The sequence below is a fragment of the Notothenia rossii genome (genome assembly GCF_949606895.1).
Source record: "Notothenia rossii genome assembly, chromosome: 3".
NCBI lineage: Eukaryota > Metazoa > Chordata > Actinopteri > Perciformes > Nototheniidae > Notothenia > Notothenia rossii.
In genome coordinates this window covers 29,127,499-29,141,990 of record NC_136901.1, presented here as the reverse complement: position 1 = coordinate 29,141,990, position 14,492 = coordinate 29,127,499, and the positions used below count along the sequence as shown (strand labels likewise).

The 14,492-nt window shown below is 42.0% G+C and overlaps 1 protein-coding gene across 4 annotated transcripts in view; it reads right to left on the bottom strand.

Annotated features, from left to right (window-relative positions):
- The window catches only part of usp53a (ubiquitin specific peptidase 53a), a 35,910-nt gene that overhangs the window by 5,941 nt on the left and 15,477 nt on the right, over positions 1–14,492 (bottom strand). For all 4 annotated transcript variants that reach the window (XM_079668085.1, XM_079668082.1, XM_079668084.1 and 1 more), the window contains 6 exons: positions 14,140–14,289; positions 11,934–12,102; positions 10,716–10,856; positions 8,938–9,084; positions 2,781–3,627; positions 1,654–1,721 (listed from right to left, as the gene is read on the bottom strand). In XM_079668085.1, coding sequence (XP_079524211.1) covers positions 1,654–1,721; positions 2,781–3,627; positions 8,938–9,084; positions 10,716–10,856; positions 11,934–12,102; positions 14,140–14,289 — 1,522 coding nt within the window. The remainder of the gene's footprint in view (positions 1–1,653; positions 1,722–2,780; positions 3,628–8,937; positions 9,085–10,715; positions 10,857–11,933; positions 12,103–14,139; positions 14,290–14,492) is intronic.

Below are 14,492 nucleotides of genomic sequence, written 5' to 3'. Positions count from 1 at the left end.
AGAGCGTGAGTAAATGAAAAGCTTTACCAAGTGCTTTAGTCAACTAATCAATAAGGCAGAATAACAGAACAATAATGTAACTTACAGAGATATCAGAACATGCTGTTTTCAGTCTATTCCATATAAAAGGTTTGATGCTTTTCTCAGTTGTATATCATATAAAAGTAAATATGTTTGGGTTTTGAATAAAACAAAGTATTGAAAAACACGTTTTTAACTATGTTGGTACATATTTAGACCAAACCATTGCTCTAGAAAATGATCTGCAATACATTTATATTCTAAATATTAGTTGTTTGCAGGCCTGCACAAATGTCACATTGTCTACATACACATTTGTACAGAATGTAGGTTTGGGCATTTCATTAGAAACATACATTTAATTAGATGAATGTCAACAAAAGGATATTGCAGCAGTGTGGATTCTTTTACACAAATAACTTTGCATGTGCTCACAACATTTAACAATTTCTGCTTGTTTTCCCAACTCACTGCACTTGTGTAAAAGCTATCTTCAACTGTGTATAAAACTGAAGGCAGACCCAATTGTAGCTGCTGTTTATGCAGCACTGCAGAACTCTTTGGGACCTTGAAATAACTGCAGTACAACTAAATGGCATTTCATTGCCTCATGTTTGAATACCACCTTCTGACAGGCCCAGTCGTGGCATTTTCTGCCCGGCCGGGCACAGCTGCAAAACTCACTCATCTCCCCCTCTACCCAGGATTAACTCAGTGTTCTCCTGCTGAGGGAATTAGTGAGGCATTCTTCAAGATATTTGTTCGTTTTCCTTCCTTTTCTCTATGATATCTCAAGCACGATGAGCTGGATACAAAATGTGAAGTGTGCCGAGGTGACAGACCGCCTTGCGCTATTCAAGAAATGTAATCTCCCTCCATCCTGTCTGTAGGATAAAAATAATCTTTTTTGCAACTGCACAACATGACTCATTTTAGGCTTATCATGCTTTATCTTTACAGGCTTTTTTCTTTAACAGTAGTGGTTTCCAAACTCATAGAAGAGCAGTTATTAATTCTGATAAAGAAGCTTTTTTTTTTATTCACTGCAGTTAACAATTAATATGTTTTCGCTCCCTTGTATTTACATTACGTCTATGGGAACAAAGGTCCAGGTTTTTATCTCCATGCCTAACTTTTAAAAGGGTTTGCTTAGCAATAAAGGAGCCTGCCACACTTAATTGTAAAAGGCGATTCTTTCCAGCTTTTCTACCCGGCTTGATACTTCTGTTAAGCTCATGTACATTTCTCTGTGTGCCGCATGACATAAACTTTACTCAGGATAAAAAAAGGTCAAGGCGAGGAAGCAGAACACACGTATTTCCATACAGTACTCCTTCAATCAGGCGGTGACCTTACAGTACTGATGGCACAATAAATCACGGAAATTGCTCAGTGCCATCTTAATGTTTCAGTTCCTTACACAGAGGGGAACTTTCTTTAATGTCAGGGCCTCTGCGAAACATTGACACTTTAATCTGTGGCTTATTCCCACAGAGTAACAAAGAATATGTATTTGTTCCTTAGCGACACGTACCAAATGCCTAAATATAAACACATCTCAACCACCTGCTGAAGAGCCAAAGTGGCTGAAATGAAGTTATGTGCAGAAGTAAGACATTATTTTTTACTTACCAGTGGAAAATGAAGAGTGCAATATTTCAGCTATCAAATCATCACTTCTTCTCTGAGGGAAGTGATCCCTAAAAAACAAAAATAAATTAAATTATTAATGCCCAGTGGACTGAAGATATTCCAGAGTTTGATCTTTCACCAGCCATTTCAAGTTAAGTACATGCAGCAAAAAAGGAGGACTAAACCTCCATGACCTCAGCCTGAACATATGTTTTAAGTGCTATACTTTCCATCTACTATTAAGTGCATAAAGATGTATGAAAACGTCATGCCATTATACACAATAAAGTAACATGTATACAAGTTTTAGGCTTTAATCCAAGTCTCTGACCAGATGTAACCATATGTTGATACAAAGATTATCAAAGCAGCACTTTAGAGTCAAGAGATAGGTTTGAATAATTCACCAGGAGTTAAGGGAGCGAGTTTTTCTGCTATTCTGGATCAAACAATCAAACAAGCACTACAAAGCCGAGGAGTGACAGCGCGGCATAATAAGGCCGGCACATCTGACCTGTGTGCATTTATTATGTTAAATGGTCCTTGCTATTCTTAGAAGAGTTTGTTTGTATTGTTTAATCATTGAAAAATGGCAGCACTTTGAGACGCACTTCCTTAAATGAGTCTGGCATGGGATGACGAAGCTGCAGCAACAATTGTGTAATAGTCATCTCTGTGTCATTCTTTGCAGAGTGTACTCAGCTGAGCTCAGACTACATTAGTACAGAGTGCTCTGGAGGCGAAACACAATCTGCATTATCATGTACAAAATTTAAATATTCACCACTGATTGTTATTATAAAATGTGTTTTATTTTCCATCTGATGTGCCATTAAGTATGGTAATTGTTTTCTAGATAAATTGAACATTGAATCACTTATTTGGGAAGTCCAAAACCAAAACATATGAACTGTTTGGTCTATAATCAAAAGATATTTACTGCTGATTAAGAACAGAATATGAGGCTATTCTTATAATGTTCTTAACTTTACTTACCGTTAAAGATACATTTATAATCCAAATATTTCTCCAGCCCTACCTCTTTGTTTACTTTCCATTCTTGTCAAAAGTGCTGCATTTCTTGTATAAAATGTGCTAAACAGAAAAGGTTTATGAATAATATGTACCTGGTCAGGTGCAGCTCAGGGATGGGCCTCAGGTCTTTTGAGGACAGGGTCTCCACGCCAGGGGAGTCCAGGTTAGCGGAGCCGTTGCTGAGTCTATCGCTGCTCTCGTATCCAGACTCGGTCCTCTGCATCTTCCAGTTGTCGCTCCGCACCTTCAGAGCTCCCGAGCCCTTCGACCTGTCCTTGTCGCTGTAGCCCCCCCGCCCCTCTGAGTCCAGCGAGCTGCGGCTGCCCCCCGTCTCGTGCCTCTGCTCGTCCTCGTAGATGGTCATCAGGCTCTTGGGTTTGCGTTCCTCTCGGCCTCCCCACGTAAAGTCTCTGTCTCGCTCTCTGTCTCGCTCTCTCTCTCGCTCTCTCTCTCGCTCCCTCTCTCGCTCCCTCTCTCGCTCTAGGTCTCGCTCTCGGGTAGGAGACTGACTGTTGGGTCTCCTGCGGGGGCTGTGCTGCCTCCTCTCCTGATTTACTGCATTACCCCCACTCAAAACACTGTCAACATTCAGCGCCTCTCTCATGGGCTTCCAGGGCCGGCTGGGCCTGCTCCGGTTTGTCCCGGCGCTTCCGGGACGTTCCCTGGATTCCTGGCTGCTGTCCGAGTCGTATCCGTTGGAGACCGGTTCCACCCTCCGACTGTGGTGGCTGCTGGTGAAACTGGGAACACTGGGTAGCACCTGGACCCTGGAGGTAGAGCGGACGGGCTCCTGTGAGGGGCGTACTCCAAGGTGGGGGGTGCGTTCAGTACGAGTGGGACCCTTCCCCTGGCTGCTGTACAGACGGGTGTCCACGTGTTGCCTGAAGCCGTTCTCAGGGGGGGACACGGAGCGGGAGTACGTCCTGTCCGGAGCTGGGTCTGGTTTGAAAAAACAGAAGATTGATAAGAACCTGAACAATACATTAATAAATATTATATAACAATACATGTTTTACATTAATGATTCAACAATATGTCGTTTCAAATGCTTTTTCCTTGCATTTTTATGACTTTTGGAATTCAATGTCTTTTAATACTAGTAAAGATCTGTAGGAACCATGCCTGAATTTGATCAGAACGCATTCAAAAAGTAATTATAATGACTACTACAAAATATTCATGTATAGCCCCTATGGGAATTATAATACACTATAATCCTTGTAATAAAAAAAGTGTCATTGAGTGACAAGCAATTATGAAGTATTATGATTGACCTTATGTGGCGTAATACAATTATCATTGTTATCAGGCATTATTAACATTTGTGACTGACTTCAACTTTCATTTTAAAGTTGTATAAGTGTGTTTATTATGCAATAAAGTCATTGAAAGTGTCAGTTTTGGCATCGACAATTTAATCGTATCGTCATATTTGTCCTGCTGAAACTGATAACAAAAAGACAGCGTAATGAATAACACTTTCACTGACACCTCAACACAGTGCTAAAGCCTGGTGCATGCTGGGAGAAAAGTGTGTGTGTGGGGGGGGGGACTGACGACAACAGGGTTCCTGACATTTATGCCCGCAGATGACAGAGAGGTGTGAATTACAGCCGACAGGAGTCCATTCTCCTCTCTGGTGTCTACAATGCCAGCTCACACGTATCCATGCATATACACACGATAAAGAAAGCACTTTGGGGTGTGTGGGTGTGTGTGTGTGTGTGTGTGTGTGTGTGTGTGTGTGTGTGTGTGTGTGTGTGTGTGTGTGTGTGTGTGTGTGTGTGTGTGTGTGTGTGTAATGTCTGCACATGTGTTATGGATATGCGTCTGCTGTTCCAAGGACACTTCCAGCCATAATAGCCACTTTCAGAATATATAGGTAGACATCCTTCCTGGGAAGTTCATTAATGTCAAGCTTTACATGCACACACACACGCACAGAAGGGACATTGCTCAACAATTGTCTGCATAATGAATATTTTCATATAAATTACAATCTTGATTATTTATGCGGTGAATAATTCAAAGTAACAAGGTTAGTAATCGATATGCAGATGATCATGTTGTTGGTGAAGTAAACCTAAATCTTCTAAATGAAATCAAAAAAGGTCATTCTGATTAATTATGCAAGGTAAATGCATTTTATGTAACTTGAAGCCAACACTGCTTATGCTAGTGTTAACGTCATCATCTAAACAAATTGGAAAATGTGATGCGTGGTAATGCTTGAGGGTACAAAAAGTAAAAGTAATACTACATATACCTGCCACTCTTTGGAAAGAGATATACCGTAATTTTCAGACTATAAGCCGCGCCTTTTTTCCCATTTTTCGACGCTGCGGCTTATATAACGGTGCGGCTAATCTATGGATTTTTACAGCTAACGGCCACTAGGGGACCTCCTAAATCTATGGATTTTACAGGTTACAGTCCACCACCTTTAACTCTATGGGCTCTATGGCCGGTCCGCGCCCCCCACCTTTAAGCGGCGGGCTCCAGCAGGAAAAGTTGGAGGCCGGAAAAGAGTGAGACAGGTAGCGCGTGAAAGTGGAACCGAGAGTGGTACGAGAAACAGAACGAGAGCAAGACAGACAGACATTACGAGACCGAGACAGTTTGTCCCCGTACCACTGGTTGAAAACCACTGCTGTAGATCACTGCCGGTACGTGCGCTTGGAGCGCACCGTTAAAGTTTGAAAGTTGAAAAGTTTGTGTGTCTGAAACGCTATGTGATACAGTACAGTTTACACAGCACATGTTCTGTAGCTACTATTGCACTAAATGGTAACACTTGAATACGTTATGCAAATATAATAATAATAATAATAATAATAATAATGCATTTTATTTATATAGCGCTTTTCACGACTCAAAGACGCTTTACAATATGAGGGAGGGTAGACAAACAAGGACAGGCAAACAAGTAAGTATATTAAAATAAATAAAAAGGCAGTCAAGAGGAAATTGATTGAGAGGAGGGGGGCTTATGGGTAGGCAGAGTTGAAAAGATGTGTTTTGAGGCGGGACTGAAAGACTGTGAGGGACTCAGAGTCACGGAGATCTTGGGGGAGGGAATTCCAGAGCCTAGGAGCTGCCACTGAGAAGGCTCTGTCCCCAAAGCTGCAGAGTGTGGATGTGGGAATGGATAGGAGTCCGGCTGCGGTGGATCTGAGGGACCGTGGGGGTTGATAAGGAGTGAGAAGGTTTGTGAGATAAGGGGGGGCCAAATGGTTGAGTGCTTTGTAGGTGAGGACCATCATTTTGTAATTGATGCGATGGGAGACAGGAAGCCAGTGGAGCTCTTTGAGGACTGGGCTGATGTGATGCCATGATTTGGTATGTGTGAGGAGACGTGCAGCTGCATTTTGAACCCGTTGGAGTCTGTTGAGGGATGTAGTGCTGATGCCGTAAAGAAGTGAGTTGCAGTAGTCAAGGCGGGAGGAAATGAAGGCATGGATTAGTCGTTCGGCTGCGGGGCGGGTGAGAGAGGGTAGGATTTTTGCAATATTGCGGAGGTGGAAAAATGAGGTTTTGACTGTTTGGCGGATGTGAGGTTCGAGGGAGAGGGTGGGGTCAAAGATTACGCCAAGGTTGCGTGCCTGATTGGAAGGGGAAACAATGGTGCCATCGATGGTGAGTGTTATGTTAGTGACCTTGCTGAGGGTGGATTTGGAGCCAATTAGGAGGAGTTCTGTTTTGTTGCTGTTCAGTTTGAGGAGGTTATGTTGCATCCAAGTTTTAATAGCTGTCAGACAGGAATCGATGTGGGTAAGGGGTGGGTTATGGAGGGATTTGGTGCTGAGGTAGATCTGAGTGTCATCAGCATAGCAGTGGAAGTCCAGGTTGAAGTGGTGGAGTATCTGACCGAGGGGCAGGATGTAAATGATGAAGAGGAGGGGTCCAAGTACTGATCCTTGAGGAACACCTTGGGTGACTGAAGCTGTGGCAGAGGAGTGGTTGGGGAGGGAGATGAAGTGGGATCGTTCAGTGAGGTAGGACTGGAGCCATCTGAGTGCAATACCTTCAATACCAATGTCCCTGAGTCGGGTGAGCAGGATGTTGTGGCTCACGGTATCGAAGGCTGCACTCAGGTCGAGGAGGATGAGAATATTGAGGGAACCAGTGTCAGCAGAGGTGAGGAGGTCATTGAGGACTTTGACGAGTGCAGTTTCTGTACTGTGGTGAGGACGAAATCCAGACTGAAGGGGTTCATAAAGCTGGTTGGTTTGGAGATGGCAGTGAATTTGATTGGCTACAATGCGTTCAAGAGTTTTTGAGAGGAATGGTAGGTTGGAGATGGGGCGGTAATTAGTGAGGGAGGAGGGATCAAGACCAGGTTTTTTGAGGATTGGAGTAACGGCAGCAGTTTTGAAGGCAGAGGGGACGGTTCCATGGGACAGCGAGGAGTTGAAAAGGTTAGCAAGATAGGGGCAGAGGACGGGGAGGCAGGACTTCAGGAGAGGAGTGGGTAGAGGGTCAAGGGAGCAGGTTGTGGGATTTGAGGAACCGATCAGATGGAGTATTTCAATTGGGGTAACGAGGTTGAACTGGGAAAGGCGGCGCTGGGGAGGAGGAGTCAGGAGGTCAAGGGAGATGGGGGGAGAAATGGTAGCGGTGGAGGTTGGGGGAGATGCTTGTATATCAGATGGAGCTGAGAAGGAGTGGTTAATGGCGTTAATTTTGTCTGCGAAAAACTGGAGGAATGAGCTGCAAGTAGCGGAAGTAGAAGTAGGGAGGTTATCAGCACGAGGTTTGAAGAGCTTGTTAACTGTGGAGAAGAGGGTCCTGGGGTTACGGGAGGGGTCAGTGAAGATGTTGGAGAGGTAGGCAGATTTAGCGGCAATAAGAGCATCTCTGTATGCATTGAGATGGAGTTTGTAGCTTATAGCAAATATGCAACTTGTTTGTTGAAATGTTAATAAATGGGAGCTTCCTCAAACAGCCATCTCTTTCCCGACAATCCCCTCTGTGTGCGAACCCTTACATTAATAATTAAACATTAAAACACCTGCGGCTTATAGTCCAGTGCGGCTTATATATGTACACATCATTCAATTTAGCTGCTGCGGCTTATATTCAGGTGCGCCTTATAGTCCGAAAATTACGGTAGTTATATTGCTTCAGATTTTGCTGACTGGGAGCCAGAGTTAAATCACTTCACACATTGCTCTCTCTCTCTTTCTGCTCAGATATATGAAACCGAGGTGTTTTCAGGATTTTCTGAAGTGTTGTCAACAAAACACAGGACTGGATCATTTTGAATCAAGTCTTAATCAAAATCCCGGGGGTTATTCAATATGAGCATAAAGGGTGCTCAAGCTGTTCTTGGGTGTGTTTTTTCAGAAGACTTCTTAGCAAAATGCTAGCCTGTGAACGAGTCCCCGCTGCTGTATATTTATTCTACTTACATTAACTATAGTGTCACCTCCAGCCCCGCCATTCATCACGCCAACGACACTAGCCTCTTTCAGCTGCATTCAATCATAAAGGGACTTGAGCTCGCTACTAACACAGGCTGCTGCTGTTGACATGCTGGATTTGGGAGCGTGTGACAATTGTGCTCCATAATCCCTTCACTGATACTTCATTGAAAGCAGTGATGTACTAAAAGAGTATTAAAAGGGTACACCAATCAGCATGCCCATTACAATGTATGGGGTAGAAGGGAGATACAAAGTGTGGCAGGAACATGTTAGTTTAGTTAAACTAACACTAATGAATGCAGTGTTTATATTAGAGTTGTTCAATTAACCGTATTTTAACCGGGATTACGATTATGGCTTGCAACGATTAAGAAAACAACGTAATCGAAATAAAACGATTATTTTGTTATTATTACTTCATATAATCTTTTTTTGTTGGTTTTTCAGTTTAATTATAATTAAAGTTCAGGGTAATCAACTGTTAAAAACATACTGTTCACATTTTTTTCCTCCAATAAATGGATGTTTTTAAAGTCAATGAATAATCGCATTTAATAATCGCAATTACAATTATTGACCCAAATAATCGAGATTATGATTTTTGCCTTAATCGAGCAGCCCTAGTTTATATGTTTGTAAATGTCCATGTAGAGTAAAGAGAGGAGGACCAATGGCTGTGAATATGATAGAGGGATGAATGCAGGCTCCACTTAATCCCCTTTCTGACACATTGCTCCCGAACCGACGGTTACATAAGGGCTGGGGAAGTGCAGGCTAGCCATGATGTGTATGTTTATGCGCTGTATTGCATGTGCACACTGACCTCTGTAGCGTGACTCCGGCCCCCGCTGGCCGCTCCTCTCAGCCTCTCTTCTAGACGGATGCATCCCTCGCACCTCTGCTGCTCTCTGGGCAACTTCTCGAGAAATCTCTCTGATGCGACCTTTAGGATCGTTTGTGCCAATTTTGACTGTAAAAGAAAAGGAAAGGGAAGTTGTCAGGAATCACTGCGCTCTTATGGAGGAACAGACAACCTGACTCTCTGCTGAATTAGGAAGGGATTTTCACAACTGCAGACTCCATTATATCTATGCATATCTCATACAGTGTACATATAGATATTTATTGTCATTTTCCTTGTCACCTTTTCCCCCCAATCTATTTGTCCCTGGTATCCCCAATGCACTGAGCACAGGGTATATGCAGGAATCCTGAAGTCAGATGTAATACCTTTTAAGACCCTTTCCATACATTTTAAGACCTCATCGTTACTTGGAGTTTTAACCGGTTACATTGGCGACACACTTTACTATATACAGTATTGATTGTCCTTCCTCCTTATCTTCCAACCATTTGGACGCAAACTTGTATTTCCCCATAACGATGTTGTTTAGCAACCGGCGTAAACGGACCTTCGCGCGCTATAGCGCCACTGACGTTTCAGTGGCGAAGTCCCTCCCCTTCCGGTGGACCTCCATGGGACGTTATTTCGGAAAAATTATGTATTGAAGTCAATGGAGAGAGAAAGATTATCTTTCAATCTTGTTTGAATTGTGCCACGAACTACACATATGATATTTGTCAATTTAAAAGATAATTTTGTAAGTCGAAAAAGTCACAGTTTGTCGTTAAACTGTTGAAATACCATAAATAAAACTACACAGAATCACACTACACACCTACGCAATGATTACATTCAGGCAGACTGTAGAATACAACCTCTTTGGACAATTTATATACTTCTTGAAAACAAGCTACAAAATGTAATACCTTGGAAATTGCCGTTTAATACTTTTTAGTTGCCTTCATTTTCGCTAAATTGTTTTATCAACTTTTAATACTTTTTAAGACCTCGCGGACACCCTGGAGCAGTTAGAGGGAGTGTAGACAGAAGAAATCTCAACATCATTTTGCTGAAATGTAAATGCGACATTTTCTGCCAGGGAGGGAAAAACATCTCTTGCTTTGAATGATTAGTCATGAAACTAGAAAACATGATCGTACTGTGTGTCAGATTTCAGCAGGAATATAATAAGAACATAATACCAGGAGTTGTCTTGAGATACACTTCAAAGAAACTCGGTGGAAGACCTTAGATATCTGGCTGGTGGAAATTAAAGAACATATCAAATGTATGGGAGAATAAGGTCCCTTAAAGCTTTAATTACAAGTCAAATATGATCACTTTTATTTATTTTACCAGTAGTATTATAAATATATATTGTATGATTAAATTGTACCAAACTTTATATCCAAAATGAATAAACAGAGCAGTCCTTCCTGCTAATTAAGTTGTTGCATCAAATTAAAACTTTAAAATAATCTTCTTCACCCCCAACCCTACCGAGGGTCTCTAATCCCCTCTGTATTACTAACACGGCCAGATTTAGTTTTACAGCGAAGACGTTTAATGATCTTGTCCAAATCTTTCCTTGACCCCACTCTCTGTGGTTGAAAGAAATTAGAAATGAAAAAGTTTTTAAGGAGTCGATTTCACTTTTTGTAAAGACTTAATTAAAGGACTTGTTCAAATAGAAACTTTTGCTGCTTGTTCATCCACATCCTAGGTAAAAAAACTCTCTCTCTCGTTTCCTCTCTTACCTCCCCGACCCACGCTGTTCTGAGCGCTGCCCCGGCTGAAGGTGGAGGGGGTCTTCTGCTTGAAGGAGTCCTGCCCCAGCAGAGCCAGGTTCTCTTTGGTGAGGTCCAGCTTCTTAGGAGCTACATCTGGAGATTCCAAGCCTGCAGAGGACAAAAAGAAGAACATTTTTTAAATTCAAACTGAGGTCATACATGCAGTATCATCTTTTTTCAAGAAACAAAAAGCCATGTTACTTGAATCATATGATAAATAGAGCAAAACAAAAACACTCAAATCTTTAAATTGAAAAATCCACACAGCGTTGTGCTTTGTTTTTGCGGGATGATCCAGTTTGGGTGCTTCGTCAGCTCTAAAGAGCGAAGAGTTTGGACCTGGGGCTCGGCCAGCCGGGGAGTTGGAGGAGGATCTCTAAAAGGGATCAAAAGCTGCCCAACCAAACAAATCCCGGGATATATAATCCAAATGACCAGCTGCTCTCATCAACACATTTTCATTGCTGCAAGGCCACTAATATATCAGGGATTTTACACGTCGTCCTGAAAAGAGTTGTTTTTTTGGTATCTCTGATTTTTAAATCAATTTAAATCTGTTTTAAAATGAAAGGAATTTTCTATTTATATTGATTCAATGTGTACTCAGAGGAATAAATTACCAGCCGGGCAATAATTCTACTCAATGTGAAAACGTCCTGTCTATTCAAATGTCCATATTCCTGTATTTTTCATTTTGTTGTTTGTCAAACACACTCCAGACCAGTTGGGTGGTAAGAGGAACATTGTATTGTTTCCAAATCCTGCACTATTCTTACGATGAAATACTAAAAGGAGAGTGCACGCCTCAGCTTCATATTGATGGCTGTTTACAGCATGGCACAATAATTAAATGGGTCACTTGGGAGGGGTTCTGGGTCAGTGGAAGCAAAGAGAAACACTCAACAGCAATAATAACAGAGAAAAGTGCTTCAATAAAGATACGTTTTCTTTTCCTTAAAACAGGGTATTTTCAATCAATTCCAGACTGTCAAAACCATTATTTTCAAATCAAAATGTTAACTATGAATGCCATCAAGATTATAAAAAGTTTACAAAATGTATGTGACCCAAAGTAATCAAAGATGATTTACACTTTGCATATAGTCTTTATTAGGCTCCTTATTTCAGCCACAACTGACACATGTTAAGTAGTTTATGTAAAATAAATCCAGACTTAATGTTTACCTTGCACGTCTCCGTTGACGGGGGTCTTGTAGGGGGTCTGGCTGCTCTTTGGTCTCGAGGTATCGTCTGCGGGGATCGCACTCCCGTCGGGGTTGGCGTAAAACAGAAGGAGAGGCTGGAAGTGACCTTTGATACATTTGCTGACCACATCTTTCCACCTGGAGCCGATCTACAGCAAGACACAAAGGAGAGGTGTTCAATGCATCTGTATATGTGAGAAAAGAAAGTGAGAAAAAAACTCCTTCTCCTCGATCCGCCTTCCTTTTTTTATTGAAAAAAGGGTTTAAAATGTTGGCTTCTTGTAATGGAAAGTCAAGCTGCCATGGTCAAATTCATTTCATACAAGCAGACAGATTGTTCTTAGAACATCTGGCTTCAACAAGGTTTTGTTGTGTAAAAGATCTGATGCGAGTCACTTTAAATGATTACAACCCGAACGCAGCTTCTTTTGGAATCACTTTATCTTCAACTAACAGAAAATGGTGTGACTAAAATTAATGTATTCATGTATGTGTAACACACTGAAACCAAATCAAGCCATTAGCCCAACGAGGTGCGTGTCCGACAGAGGCAGGCTGCAGGCGAACAGATGCTTCAGTGTGGGGAAAAAAAGAGTTGAGGTAAAGAAGAACTAATGCAAGGCAAACAAAAACACACACAAAGGAATGAGAAGAAGACATTCATAAATGAGAAGAAGAAAAAACTGTGGATGTAGGGCAATGTAACTAATCAATGTTTTTTCCCCAATTACGATTTTGGCATCAATCGACTATAAAACAAGATAATATAAGTTGGAGTTTTGCTTTGGTAGTGCACTAAAACTTATTTGTTCTAATTAATTTTAATATATGTTGTTAAATATTGAACCCTGTATTATATATTAATGTTTAGAAGAGTTCAGTATGTTGTGGAAGTACACAGTCACAGAAATGCTGCAGGTTTAAACTCAGGTACAGACTTGGCAGCACCAAGCGCTGTAGCTCCTCCACCTCAGTGGTGGGAGGGGGGGGGGCTGCACACGCAGCACAAGCTGCTGATGGATTGACACGGAGCCAGCCAGCCGCTGCACCACTGTCCCCGAGAAAATGAAAGGATGTGAAACAAAAGGCATGCTCATATGTGCACACCATGAAAACACAGCTAACATTTAGAGAATTAGGGGCATGAAAGGATACGTGGCCTATAAAGTAAACAATAACCAACCACACACACACACACACACACACACACACACACACACACACACACACACACACACACACACACACACACACACACACACACACACACACACACACACACACACACACACACACACACACACACACACACACACACACACACACACACACACACACACACACACACACACACACACACACACACACACACACACACACACACACACACACACACACACACACACACACACACACACACACACACACACACACACACACACACACCTCAACTTTAACTGGTGAAGGGACCCGTAAAAAAAATCTATACAGGTTAAGCTCCACTACTGCAGTACTTTGTGATGATAGAGTTTGGGAACTGCAGTAGAAATGAGGAGGGGGGGGCTCATAAAGGCTCATCAACCCAGAGGCTATGAAGGGCAATCGATGAAGCCTTTATTGACCGATAAAGACGAGACTGAGCTTTGCTACTCTTTGCTGCTGGTGGCAAAAAAGACTTTGATGAGTACTGAGGTGTCCACATTTTGAACTGGAGCCCGTTTGTACAGTAGTAACCTGCGAAGATTGAACTAAAATCATGAAGAAAAAACTGCCCTTGTATATGTTGTCGATCTGTTAGAGGTGTTGACATTCAAATTCAACATTCAAAATGTTTAGTTTTTTTAATGTCTATTGATAGTTTCCATGTGTTGCTGTTTAGCAATCTTAAAACCCTATACATCTCCCACAATGAATCTACTATTTTGGGAGTAATCGATGACTAAAATGCATCATTTTAGGATTCATTTAAAAGCCATAATTGTGTTGTGGTAATAAATGTTGCTCACAATTTGGATGTGTTCCATAATGCAAAAAATAATCACTTTACAATCAAGCAAAAGAAAGAAAATAACTAATTCCCCATACCAAGACAAGCTGGATGCAGTGTATGCTTTGGCATGGATTCTTTCTATGAACTAATTTAGTAATAGACAAATTATTTAATAAAGAGGGCACCCAGATCTTACCTCTTTCACCGTAGCGTCATCGAAGAAGACCCATTTGGAGGACTTGGTGTGGAAGGCGAAGGCACAGTAGTGGCGGCTGGAGTAGCAGATCATCCCCACCAGCAGCAGCTCGCCCTTTTTGGCATGCTCATCCGTCACCCTGTAGAAGAGCTGTGCAGACACACACACACACACACATTAATATATATAAATATATATACAGCAATTACTCAGCGGCCTCAGCACTACAGTAAGTGTGCAGGCAGTGAGTGATGTTGACGGGGGGGGGGGATCAGTTACTCCATCTGTTTATAGATTAGGTCTGAGGGAATGAACCGCCATCGATTCAACAATCAGGACGAATCAGGAGCCGC